Source organism: Vicia villosa, linkage group LG5, assembly GCF_029867415.1.
Source record: "Vicia villosa cultivar HV-30 ecotype Madison, WI linkage group LG5, Vvil1.0, whole genome shotgun sequence".
Classification (NCBI taxonomy): domain Eukaryota; kingdom Viridiplantae; phylum Streptophyta; class Magnoliopsida; order Fabales; family Fabaceae; genus Vicia; species Vicia villosa.
In genome coordinates, this window is record NC_081184.1 from 160266206 (window position 1) to 160279692 (window position 13487).

At 30.9% G+C, this 13487-nt stretch overlaps 1 protein-coding gene across 1 annotated transcript; it reads left to right on the plus strand.

Moving 5' to 3' along the window:
- Positions 1-9878: 9878 nt before the first annotated feature.
- On the plus strand, positions 9879-10981 carry LOC131607986 (uncharacterized protein At4g22758-like). Its single transcript, XM_058879932.1, has 2 exons — positions 9879-10458; positions 10585-10981. The coding sequence occupies exons 1-2, from the start codon at positions 10230-10232 to the stop codon at positions 10776-10778; spliced, it is 423 nt and encodes a 140-aa protein (XP_058735915.1). The 5' UTR covers positions 9879-10229; the 3' UTR covers positions 10779-10981.
- Positions 10982-13487: the final 2506 nt, after the last annotated feature.

Sequence of the window (13487 nt, forward strand, 5' to 3'; positions counted from 1 at the left end):
TATATATATATATATATATATATATATATATATATATATAAAACAATTTTCTCAAAACTCATTCACCATGTTGAAAACATACACATCCACTTTTAAATTACTATTTAAAACATACTTATTATTTCAATTTTCAAAAGAGTTTTGAATTTTGTAAAAGAATCTTTTCATCTTCAACCTCTTGCATCATCCATTGTCGTTTGAATCTAGCTCTTATCCTAGATTGTGAGGATTGTTATTGTGATTAATTATGTTATATTATGCCGGTATTACTATTGCATTTCAGGTAAATGCTAACTAAGAGCCTAAATGTGAAGAAGAGGAAGAACGGAGAAGAAATGAGCAAAAGAGCAAAAGAAATGGACTGAAATAGCAAAAGTTGTAGAAGTTTAAGTGTGCCCCTCGACACACACGCTGTTACGCACGACACAGTCGAGAAATTCATTAAACCAGAAAGCATCCACGAACAGAAATGGAAGCCCAGTTCTCCTAATTTATGAAGCCCAGTTCCTCAAACTTCCCACTATCTCCATCTTCCTCCAGCTTCCCACTACTTCTGACATGATGCAAAAAGTAACTTCCATTACCATTCACTATAAAAAGGACCAAGCATTCATATTTTCAGTATCCAAGTTTTTATGCGCGGGAGCGCTGTTCATAGATTTTAGGCAGAAAACTACATTTGTAAAAGTGGTAGTTTCTCACATTGAGGAACTACCACACCATTAGTATTAGGCCTATAATTTATGTAACACATGGATCAAAGCCTGCCGACATTATTTCAAAGCTTTATTCAAGTTTCAAGATTTGTTTCGTTCGTAATTTTATTCAAGTTTATTTCGTCTGCTTTATTTCCAGGTTTATTTATTTGCAATTATTTTAGTTTCTTGTTCTTATAATATTGTTTTATCATTACCAATCTAAATATGCAAATGTTCATGGTTAATAATTATAATTTCATGTTTGTTTCTTTAAGTATGTCTGGCTAAATTGTTTTGAGTCTTGTATGTGAGAACCGTCGTTCCTGACGGGATTCGGTAATTATTATGTTGGCTTAATTATTATTATAAAATTATGTTTTGGTTTATGTTTTTAATATTAATTTAGGTAACCTTGTCACGAGAGTGAAAGGTTACCTATCACGATTTCATCACGAGAGTGAGAAATCTATTAAGGTTCGAATCGGCACTACGAAAGCGTGAGGGTCGAATGAGATAGTAAAAAACTAGGCATTAATCATAAACACAGCGAGAGCGCTTTAGGATTAATTAGAACTTATTTAGTTTTCAAAACGTGTTCCTTGATTTAAGTGGGCGAGCGAGAGCAAAATCCTACGGTTAAGGAGCGTGACTTTATTCAAGATCACGAGAGTGTGAGGTTTAGTATTTAAGCTAATATTTTCTACTAAATATGTTTTTGACATTTCTATAAGCCAACAAGTTACAGAATTCCTGAAGTACGCGGAATCACATTTCGAGCTCTCTTTTCTTTATATTTATTTTAATCATTATTTTATTTCAGTTTTAGTTATTAATTTCCCCATAATCAATCATTAATTAGTCTTAGCTTTACAAAGCAACAATCTTTTATATTGGTCTATGTGGGTTCGACAATCTTTTATATTACTTTGATACATTCGTGCGCTTGCGGATGCATCAATCATAGTTCAATCGTCTCTCTCTATTTTAATTTTGATTAGAATTGCATGATTAAGTTTATTGCTTTCTTAGTATCACGTGTGGTTAAATTTATTGCATTTATAGCGATTTCATTCATAAGTGTAGTTTTTGTTAGATTTAGACTTCGAATTATTATTCTTATTGGTTAAACCTTGAGACAACAATTCTAAAATTCTTATTGTATTGATTATTGTTTAAACAACTCGTGTAAAACGAATATATTTCAATAACTTGTATTGATTGTATTCGTTACTTGTTTCATCTACTTTCAATTTTTTATATCGATTGAGTGTTATGTGTATCCAGTCCAATAACATATATTTCATACGCACGTTTTTCCGCCATGCAAATGTTTTTTAAAACTTTAGCCTTTCTAAAATAAACAAATTTTTAATCGCTCAAAATTTTTAAAAAGGTCTATTCAGCCCCCTTATAGATTGATGTATTATTATATTCTCGCCCAGCACAAATGTCATATGTCTCCGAATTTGAGGCCATTATCTTGGTGTGGATATGACTAATAAATTCTAACTTTAAAAACATCCATGTTGAGTTTGTCAAAAGACAAACTAATTTGATTCTACATTATTTAACTTGTTTCCATAATTTTACTGATATTAAAACATATTATTGTGAGAAACGAGAATAATTAATTATAACCATTAAATTATGGTGAACATTTTAATACCCTTGAATTTAATTGGATACAGGTACATTCAACCAATCAAACACTAAGATACATTGTCATGTCACATTCCATTTTATTTTATTTTAATTTAAATTAAAATTTTAATATAATTATAGTAAAGATACTAGAACTCAACTTAGCTTCATAGGTACAAACTAATTTACTTTAAATTATATTACGTGAAACTTGTGGTTTAGATTTTATCTTAAATATGTGATCAATAATTATACTTAATTCCTTTCTTTAAAATTTCTATATTAATTAGAGAATCCCTCTTATAAAATTAAATAATTCTTTCAATATCAAACTTATACTATTTATTCATTAACTTTTATGGGCCGGCCAAAGGCCCAGTAAAAAAGACTCACATATTATCTCAGAGTAAGTCCAATATTTATCTGACTCGTAGGTATATATGCAAGACTTAAGATACACTTATACTGTTTATACTACACTATTTTTTTTACTTGTTAATTGGCTTTAGGGCTTAAGTGTTAATTTTAGACAATTCCTTATCCACTCTCTGGGGTGAGAATCCCTGCTAAAAACCCATAATATCTCTGACTTCGGAGATGCATCTCCGAAATCACTTTGGGTGTTTTTGAAAGTGCATCTCCGAAAGCACTTATTTTTCAATTTAAACGTTGAATTTAAACTATCAAGTGTTTTTTCGGAGATGCATCTCCAAAAACACCCTTCATATACCTTTTCCATCCTTCACTATTTCATTCATTTTCCTCCAAACAAAAATTCAAACCCTCTCCAAAACCTCAATCATTTTCAAACCATTTTTCGTCTCCAAATCAAGTTTCAAGTGGTTGATCATACCAAAGAAGACATACAAAGCTACAATTTGAGGTAAATAATCTTTATTTCATCTATTATTCCACTACATTGTTGGTGAAGAGAACTACGTTAGTTCGGAAATGCACTTCCGAAAATACACCACCTAAAAATTTTCGGAAGTGCACTTCCGAAATAAGCTCTGATGCATAATTTCAAAAAACTGTTTTAACAACATTGATGTATTTTGCATATGTTAGGTATGGCACATTCGAACAACATTGTCACCGATGAGTTAGTAGTCCCGGATGAGGTCAACGTATATGCTAAGCCTAATGAGTCGGTTAACGATGTTAAAACCATTATCGTTGCGGTGGATGTTCGACCATAAATTACAAATGATATGACTTTCGCTTGTCGTGAACTTTTGCTAGATTGGGTCTGAAATGAAGCTAGTAAACTTGGATTTGGAATTGTGATATTATGGTCCGACAATGGAAGTAGTAGAAGGAAAGCTTTTGTTGTGTTGAATTGCGAGAGGGTGGAAAGTATGTACGAACAAACCGGGTGTTAAAACACGATGACACGGGATCGAGAAAGTGTGTGTGTCTGTTTAAGTTGCGCGTAACTCGTAGGATTGATGGATTGTGGCGTTTTAGCGTCATATGTGGAATTCATAATCATGCATTGAAAACTAATCTACACAGGCATCCAAGTGCGTGTCAGTTGTCTCGCGAAGAGAAGGATGTTATTTCGGAATTATCGACAATCAAAGTTGCACCGAGAAACATATTTGCGGATTTGAAGCGAAAAAACCAGACGGTGTTTCAAATATCAAGCAAGTATACAATGAACGGTACAATCTTAAAGTCATGAAAATGGGCCCGAGGTCGGAAATGCAACACCTTTTGAAACTTTTAGGTGATAACCAATATGTTTCAACTTATTTTCGACTCATCCCGAAAGTATAAAGTTGTTCAACATATTTCAAACCATTCTTATAATTGATTCGACGTACAAGACCAACAAGTATAGGCTTCCGCTTCTAGAAATTGTTGGTGTGACCTCCACGAACAAGACATATTCGGTTGGATTTGCTTTTTTGGAATGTGAGAAAGAAGATAACTTTACATGGGCTTTGGGAATATGTAAGACTTTGTTGGTTGATCAAAATAATATGCCTAGTGTCATCGTTACCGACCAAGATAATGCTCTGATGAATGCGGTCGATACCATCTTCCGAACATCAACCGCATTACTTTGTTGGTATCACATAACATGCAATATGAGGACTAAGCTCAAACTCGCGGTTGGCATAAAAGAAATAAAGGATGACAACGGAAACATCATCAAATCTGGTGTTGTGGGGGACAAGATAATGGACGCATGGAGGGAGATTTTAGATGCACGTTCCGAAGAATCGTATATCGAGAAAGTGATACAATTCCGGACATTGTGTGTTTCTTTGAACACTTTTTGTCATTACGTCGAAAGTACTATCCTTGAAAAAGTAAAAGAAAAAGTTGTTTGTGTTTGGACAGACCGAGTTAGACATCTTGGTTGCACTACAATTAACCGAGTTGAATCCGCACATGCGGCGTTGAAGAAATGGTTGGGTGATAGCAAGGGGGATTTGTGTAAGGGATGAGACACCGTGAACCAAATACTCCAAAATCAACATAATGAAATTCAAACAACGTTTGGTCGGAGAAAGATGGTTGCGGAACACCAGTTTAAGGGAAAAAATCTATACTCGCAATTGATTTACAACATATCCCGTGCGGGATTGAATTTTATTTTTCATGAAGCGAATCGAGCGGAGACAATGGGTCCGGATAGTTCAAAATGTGGGTGCACAATTAGAAAAACCTATGGGCTTCCATGTGCTTGTATACTTTCTAAAAAGATGAAGTTGAATTCTTCGATATGCATGGATGAAGTAATCGATCATTGGAAAAATCTCCATTTTGATGATTTCGAACCGGCAAAAGAGGGTGAATCCAAAATTACCATCTCCGACGAGTTGGAAGAGATAATGGATAAGTTTTCTAAAGCGGATGACACCATGAAATTGCACATAAAAGAACAATTGAGAAAAATTGCGTTTCCGGAAACCACCAATTTGAAACCTTCATCTCAACCGGTTAAAACCAAAGGTGCGCCTAAAAAACCGAAAAGTACCCGAGATGACACATCAACTAAACAATATCCTTCTTATTGTGAACATGTTGATGCATTGATTCCGGATTCACCCACACCAAATTCCAAGTGTAGTGGTAACAAAGGAGCACATATTTTGAAGCCGTCTCGCACACCTCCGATTAAAAAATCTCCGATGATCTACATTGATGAGATGCCTCTATTTATACACAAATATATTGATAATATAGTTGATGTGGGTACTGATGGTAATTGTGGATATCGGGATGTTGCCGGTTTTCTCAGAAAAGGAGAAGAAAATCACACTCTTATCTGACGGGCACTTATTTCGGAGTTGACTTTGCATAGGGACATCTACGATTATGAGAAACAAGAAAACTTTGATAAAATTCATGATTCCCTTGTTCCATCATTAACTGGTAACACACCGGTTTCAAAGTGGATGTCATTCCCCGATATGGCCATCTTATAGCCAGTACGTATGACCGGGTGTGTGTCGATTTTACAAGATTTGGATTTTCGGAGACATTTTTTCACTTTATAGTCGCCCACCTTTGGACGCGTCCGGCCGCATCACTTGTATCGGGTATCTAAGATCGCGCCACTTCGTGCAAGTTTTTTTGAAACCGGGGTGTCCTATTCCGGCTACTTCTTGTTAGTGGACGACACATCATACAAAAGAGGCGGACGCTTGGCCGAATCCTTTTTTTGAAAGAATGGCGGAGTTCGAAAAAATGATGAAGCAAGAGCGGGAGGAAAATAGAGAGGTCGAAGAACTTACCGGTTTTAGATTTAAGCGCCAACGGATCGTTCGAGGCATTTTAGATTAGACCGAATCTTTTTTGTTTGTAATGATCGGATGTGTGTCATTTTTTGTATGTATTATCGTCTAGAATTTAAAATAAAACTGATTCAATACATATATAATATACCTATATTTAATGTTGTCAATGTTTATGTCATTCTCATTTACTTGTTGTCATTTGGTTCAATTTGTGGAATTTGACAAAATAGACTGCACACAATAAAATGCTTTTCTTTCTGTTCTGTCTCTGCTTAATTCGGATGTGCACTTCCGAAAATGTAATGCTTCAGGGCTTATTTCGGAAATATTTCCGAAACATCCACTGATTGTAAGATAAGGTTTGTTGGGTAATTATTACTCCAAGAAGTCTATAAATAATGCACCTATACGTTTTCATCAACATCAAGCCACAAACAACAATGACACAAACCTACCCCCACTTTGCTTTTGTATACTTCAGCAGTGGTTACCCGATGCCGTTCAAATTTAGGTTCTCGTACGACACGTCATTCGCGGAATTGATATCGTCGCTTGACTCTTTCTTGCAATACCCGGAAAATCAGAAGGTTGTCAAGCTTGAGTACTGCTCGCCTTCACTTGACGACGAGGGTGACGTCCAGTTCACCCCATTTGAAGTCAAGAACGACGAAGATTTAGCGGTTATGTGGATATTTTTCGAAATGTTGACCCATCCTCAACTACCTATGTTTAACAATATGTAACTTTAATTTCATGTTGATCTAGCTTATTAATTTCAATTATTTATGATAAATCGAAGCTTTGTTTGTTTGTGTTTTTATTTTCTGCATCAAACAATATTTCAGAAGTGCATCTCCGAAATAGGTGTCTCCGGAGATTCATTTCCGAAAACAACTTTTTTTTTGAAAAAAATGTGATTTCGGAGATGCATTTCCGAAAACAGTTTTTTCCTAAAAAATAAGGTATTTTCGGAAGTGCACATCCGAAATAACCTTTTTTCAAAAAAAAGGTGCATTCGGAGATGCACTTCCGAAATATAATGGGCGCTTTTGGAATTTTGCCGCAGATTCCTAAAAAGGTAGGAGATGAATAAATAAATTGTTCAATCTCATCGGTTCACTCTTGCGTTCTGCCAAACCAAAGACTTGTAGCATTACATTAGAAGTTCAATAACACAATCCAAGTATAATCTTGATTTCGATTAGTAACAACTTTTATAATTTTTTAAAAAATATATTGGTATAGAAAAAAGAAAAATGTAATTTTTTTTTTATAAAAATCTATTTATACCAATTTTTTTTAACCTTTTTTTCTTAAGTAAAATTTTTTTCTTCTTTCAAATACATAATGCTATAAAAATTATATTTAGAAAATGGTCTAGCAAATGATTCCTCAATATATTACTGGACTTATTATACGATAAATTATATATATATATATATATATATATATATATATATATATATATATATATATATATATATATATATATATATATATATATATATATATATATATATATATATATATATATATATATATATATATATATATATATATATATATATATATATACTTTCAATGATTTGATTCATCATCTCTTTAATAATATTTATATTTTTAAAGATATTGTTTTTTATATTTGAAAGTTAAAATTTCGATGATTATTCAAAATTTTAATATTTACAAAAGGCATATAAGAAAAATAAAATGTTAATATTTTCACCTCTTTATTCAAACTTCTAGAAGAAAATATTTCACTTTTTCTTTGAAGCTATTTTTATTAAAAAATATCTTTATTTATTTATTTTTACCAAATATATATATATATATATATATATATATATATATATATATATATATATATATATATATATATATATATATATATATATATATATATATATATATATATATATATATATATTTATATATTTAAAAAGCTATAAATAAAGGGAATCTTCAATATATATTGATTTTGGTAGCGTCACAGATTTTTTAAATTATATTAATATTTTAACTATTCTAAATATGGAATTATGTTATAGAGATAAGAGGCTGATTGTTTCAGCTTTAAAAAATAGATTTTTTTTTTGTATTTTTTAAAATAGATTTTACAAAATTATTTTTTAAAATGTTATAAGTTTTTTTATTCGTTTTTTTAAAAATGAAACACTAATTTTGATATCCTTTAACATAAACATACATTATTGAAGACCAAAACTTAGTCAAAATCGTAATTTTTTCAAAAATTTATATTTTAAAAATGATTTTGATGAAAATTTATTTGAAATAGTTTCAAAATTAAGTAATTTTTTGTAATTTTAATATCCAATTTTTTTCATAAATAAATGAAATACTTAAAATTATATTTTAAGAATAACTATTTAAATTAAATTTTTATTTGAAGCTTTTATAAAAAAAAATTGGTAAAATTTTTTTACACAAAATTGTGTAACACTATAAAAATTATATCTAAAAAAAGCCAAAACAAACCGACCCATAATCAGATAGTTATAAGGAATGATTTTATACAAATATTTGGACAATACTCTTATTTGAACGATAGATATTTGTTAGTTAATTTTTTTTAATATAATTTTCATAGAACTACATACATTCAATAAAGAAAAAAATAAATTTTAATAAAAACTCAAATAAAAAATAGTCTAAATAGATTTTTATTAAAATTTGATTTAAATATTTTATCTTTTTTCAATACATATTTTTAAAATTTTAAATTTATAATATAATTAAAATTTGAAATTATCTTGAAGAGATTTTCTCAAAATTATCATTGATATATATATTTTAAAATATTATATAGTTTTATTATATTAAAATATTATTTAAAAATAATATTTGATATATGAATAGTATAAGTATCACGTGATAAAAAAACATTTTACTATTTTAAGAGAAATTCTTAAATTAATATTAAAATTTTAGAGTAAAGAATCGAATTTGTTTTCATTTTTCACAATAATTAATTTTTTAAAAAATTACCTATACATAAATTAGTATGAATAAAATGCTATAAGTTTTTTTTTTTTTCCATAAAATACTAACTACAGTACATAAATTGATATGTACATCAATAATAGATTGCCCACCCACATAATGCAACTATTATTATTCAAATATTAGTTCAACTAGAATATAAACACAATTTAGAGCATCCTCCCATGGACAAAACGATAGGTATGTAATTGAATAATCATTATATAGTGTCTTTATATATGTAGTTGTTTGTTTTCTTAAGGGTGAGATCTCCTCTAACATTAATTAAATTATCAAAGTTAAGCTTAATTATATTTTAAACGAATGTCGTAATTAATACCAATAACAAAAAAATATTATTAAAATTAAAAACTAAAAAAAAAAAGCATATTCGCTATTATGTTGGACCCTCCAAAAAGAATACGTACTCTCTTGTTGGGCTTCAAATTGAAGACCCCTACCCAACATGATTCTAATTCTCACACGTTTCAAAACATAGTATAGTTGTCTCCAAAAACAACCTTCCACTAGACACAAGAAACAGATTATGAGGTATATTTGGTCAACAACAATAAAATTGCGCTAATAACTCAACAAAATGATACGATTACACCAAAACCAAAACAGAATAATCCGATAATAATAATTCGATAATTCTGTTAAAAAAATTTAAATCTTTTAAAAAATATTTTAAATTCAAATAACAAATTAAAAGTATTATTATGGTCAAACAATTCAATCCGAACCCTAAGCTGGCAACCTCATATATATAAACGAGCCTTTGCTTCACAATTCATCTCACAAATCAAACCAACCTTTTTCTCTCGCGTGTCGCTTCTCTCTCACCAAACTCGTTCGTTCTCTCGTTGTGAATGGTAGAAACCCTAAGCGATTTTGATTTCATGCGCTCTCGTTTTCCATTGAGAGCGAGCGCTATTCTCCTCCCAGTTTCTGCTTCATCTGCTTTTTCTTTCGCCTCCTGCAAACAAGGTTGGTACTACCGCTGCCTTGGCGTCGACCCCTGAGAAACTTTCCCCGATCCACAATTTTGTTTTCTCTTTCTTTTTTCTTGTGTTTCGTTCTTTGATTTCTTCCATTTCTTCGGATCGGTGTGAATTGGCTTTTGTTGATTGAAAAGATGTTGATGAGTAAGAAGAAAAACCAGAACGCCAATGCCAAGAGGCTGTTGATTAGTATCAATGTGTTCGGAAGCGCCGGACCGATCCGGTTTGTTGTCAAGGAGGAGGAGCTTGTTGCGGCGGTTATCGATACTGCTCTCAAGTCCTATGCTCGCGAAGGAAGACTTCCGGTTCTCGGAGGAGATATCAGAACTTTCGCTCTTTATTGTCCTCTCGTTGGATCTGATGGTAATTTCTATTTAATTTCTATTCTATGTGACTTTTGTTCTCATTAACACAATTACTAGTCATTAATTTTAGTTATTGTTGATGATGTAGAACGGAAGGATTGAAAATTTTGTTTGTGTTTTTCAGCGTTGAGTCCATGGGACACAATTGGATCAGTTGGAGCTAGAAATTTCATGCTATGCAAGAAGCCACAGCCACAAGGATCTACTACTACTGGAGATGAAGGTGGCAATGGGACTCAAGTGGTTTCACGGAGCAAAAGTGGAAGTTGGAAGGCTTGGTTTAACAAGTCTTTGAATTTGAAGATTTCTATCCATTGATCAATTTCAAGTTTTAATATGTGTGCCAGCATTGAATAACTTATGATCATGTATTTTGTGGTTAAAAAGGGGTGCCACATTTATTTCATGTTTCGGTTTCTGTTCTATGTTCTAGTTGTTAGCAGAGAAATAGTTCTGTTTTTAGGAGATTACTCAGATGTGGATTCCAGCTTTCATCAATAAAAATTGAAAATTTTGTTTCAGTTTTTTTGTTGATAAATTTAATGTTTTTTAAATATAAATTCGTTGAATGTTTACTTAAAAATCTAGTCTAAGACTTTGAAATATAAATATAAATTGTTTATTTTGAAATGAATGTTTCTTCTTAGTAATGTGCCAAATATTCGGAGGATATACTTGTCACGCTGTTATTGAAACGAGAGCCCGATCTAATGGTGTGCTGCACAGTGGTAGTATTAAATAGACTGACAAGTTATGCCTAGATATTTTTAATATTTTTTAAAACTTCAAAATTATAAATAAAATAAAATTTAAAAATATTTTTAAATACCTTAATGATTTGTTAAATAAATTGATGAAAATACAATTATTGGTAATAATACTTTAAAAAATATATATTTTTGAGATTGTAATTTGAAATTGTGTTTTAATTGGATACATGGTTGTGATTGGTTGACAGTGTAAAAATATTTTACACTGTCAGTGCATATTCTTATTTCTCTTGTAATTTTAATACCTCAAATAAACACCTTGATCTTCTCTATTTAATCATCTTTCTTTACTATAGAAATTACAACTGTTTTTCCTTCTATATTTTGATATTTAAATTTATTTTTCTATTTAATCATCTTTCTTTACTATAGAAATTACAACTTTTTTTCCTTCTATATTTTAATATTTTGATATGCTTAAATTTATTTTTCATTTTTTCTATTATAGATGTTGATATTGTTATTTTTAATTTTTTAGTCTTAATCTAACTATTCATCCCATACAACATCATAATCTTTGATACAATACAATATCATACACTTATTTTATTTTCGTGTTTGTTCTTTACAACTCCAATATTTTGTCCCATATAACATCAGTGGTCGTAGTTATCTTACAAAAATTTCAATTTCTTTTGAATGGTGCTTTCGCATCACATAAACTCTCCATTTTAACCACCCAACACTTCATTTTATTTCTCCATTTGTATAACCTTTGTATAACCTATGGTATAATATCATCTTCATAATTCATATTTATGTTAGAAATATTTCTCTTTTTGTTAAATTTGTCTTACTTCTAGTTAGGAGAAATTCACATGCTTATAAGGATCGTCTCTAAGTATCCAACTTCTCACTTAAATTCTTTATCGAATTTTCAAGTAAAACTATATCATCTACAAAAAAACTCACATCTTGGTGCTAATTTTTGGTTGTGTTTCGTAAGTACATTCAGAACTAAAGTAAACAAAAGTAAGTTTTTAAGGTTGAACTTTTGTGCAATTCTTGTGTGATAGAAAAATTGTTCACCTCTTCACCTTCTATCCTCACAATAGTTGAGACTCTCATACATAATTTGGATAACTCAAATATAAGCAATCCTAACGATTTTCTTCAAAATCTCTCTAAGCATTATATAATATGTCTTTTCCAACTCAATAAAAATTAAGTGTAAGTCTTGTTGATATGTCTGATACCGCGCTCTGTTATTCGTCATAGTAAATAGATCGCTTCCATGATCGGCTTCCTAGCCATAAAATCAAATTGATTATCGGTAAATTACAATCTCTTTTCTTAATCTACGTTCAATCACTCTTTCCCTTAACTTCATGATATGACTCATAAATTTAATCCTTATATAATTTGCATAGTTTTTTATGTATCACTTGTTTTTATAGATCAAAATTAAAGTGTTTCTTCTTTATTTATATGATTTTTTTGGTGAGAATATGGAGTAAGAAAACAGTCTAGAGGGGGGGTTGTTACACTGAGATTTTTAGCTAGTGGAAAATCAATGAAAAAGGTTATAATGGAGGAACAATTAGTGGTAAGACCATTACTGCCAAGTTTTTTAGGGCATTAATGATCCAACATCGACTGAGCGTCGACCAGAGAGCCAACTAATGTGGCATTTATGGTTTTGAAGAATCACAAGAGCATATCTACAATATTATGATCAACTGGAAACATGTCCAAAATCTCAAAAAGGACAGTCGACAAGACTCTTCCATTGACGGGAACATTAGTTGACAAAGCCACAATGAGGTTAAAGGCTTAGCAATTCTCCAAGAGCGAGTTTTTGAACGAATACGATGTCGGCAACAAGTAAGCAGATATGATCAAGAGTTCGAGGGGAAGTTTGAAGCGGTTTAACTCAACATGGGTTACAACAGCGAATCATGGGTGACACGTGGACACGCTAGTGGGAACTTGAAGATCAGAAGTGGGGTGAAACGTAGCACTCTCTTAGTGGTTAGAACCATCATCGATGGTTATTTGTAAATAGAATAAATAATAGACCCATACATTGTAACAAAGGTCGCAAAATTTCATACATTCTCTCCATACAACTGGAGTACCTGAGTCAAAGAGCGAAATAGTTTTTGCGATGATTCAATTTACGAATTCTAAACTCAACCAGTTTTTCAGATTTTAATCACTATTAAAACTCGATTAGGAACCAATTCCAATAAAACCTAATCTTAAGCAATAAATCTCTATTAATTAAATAAACAATAAGCTACTCTAAGAAGTGAAA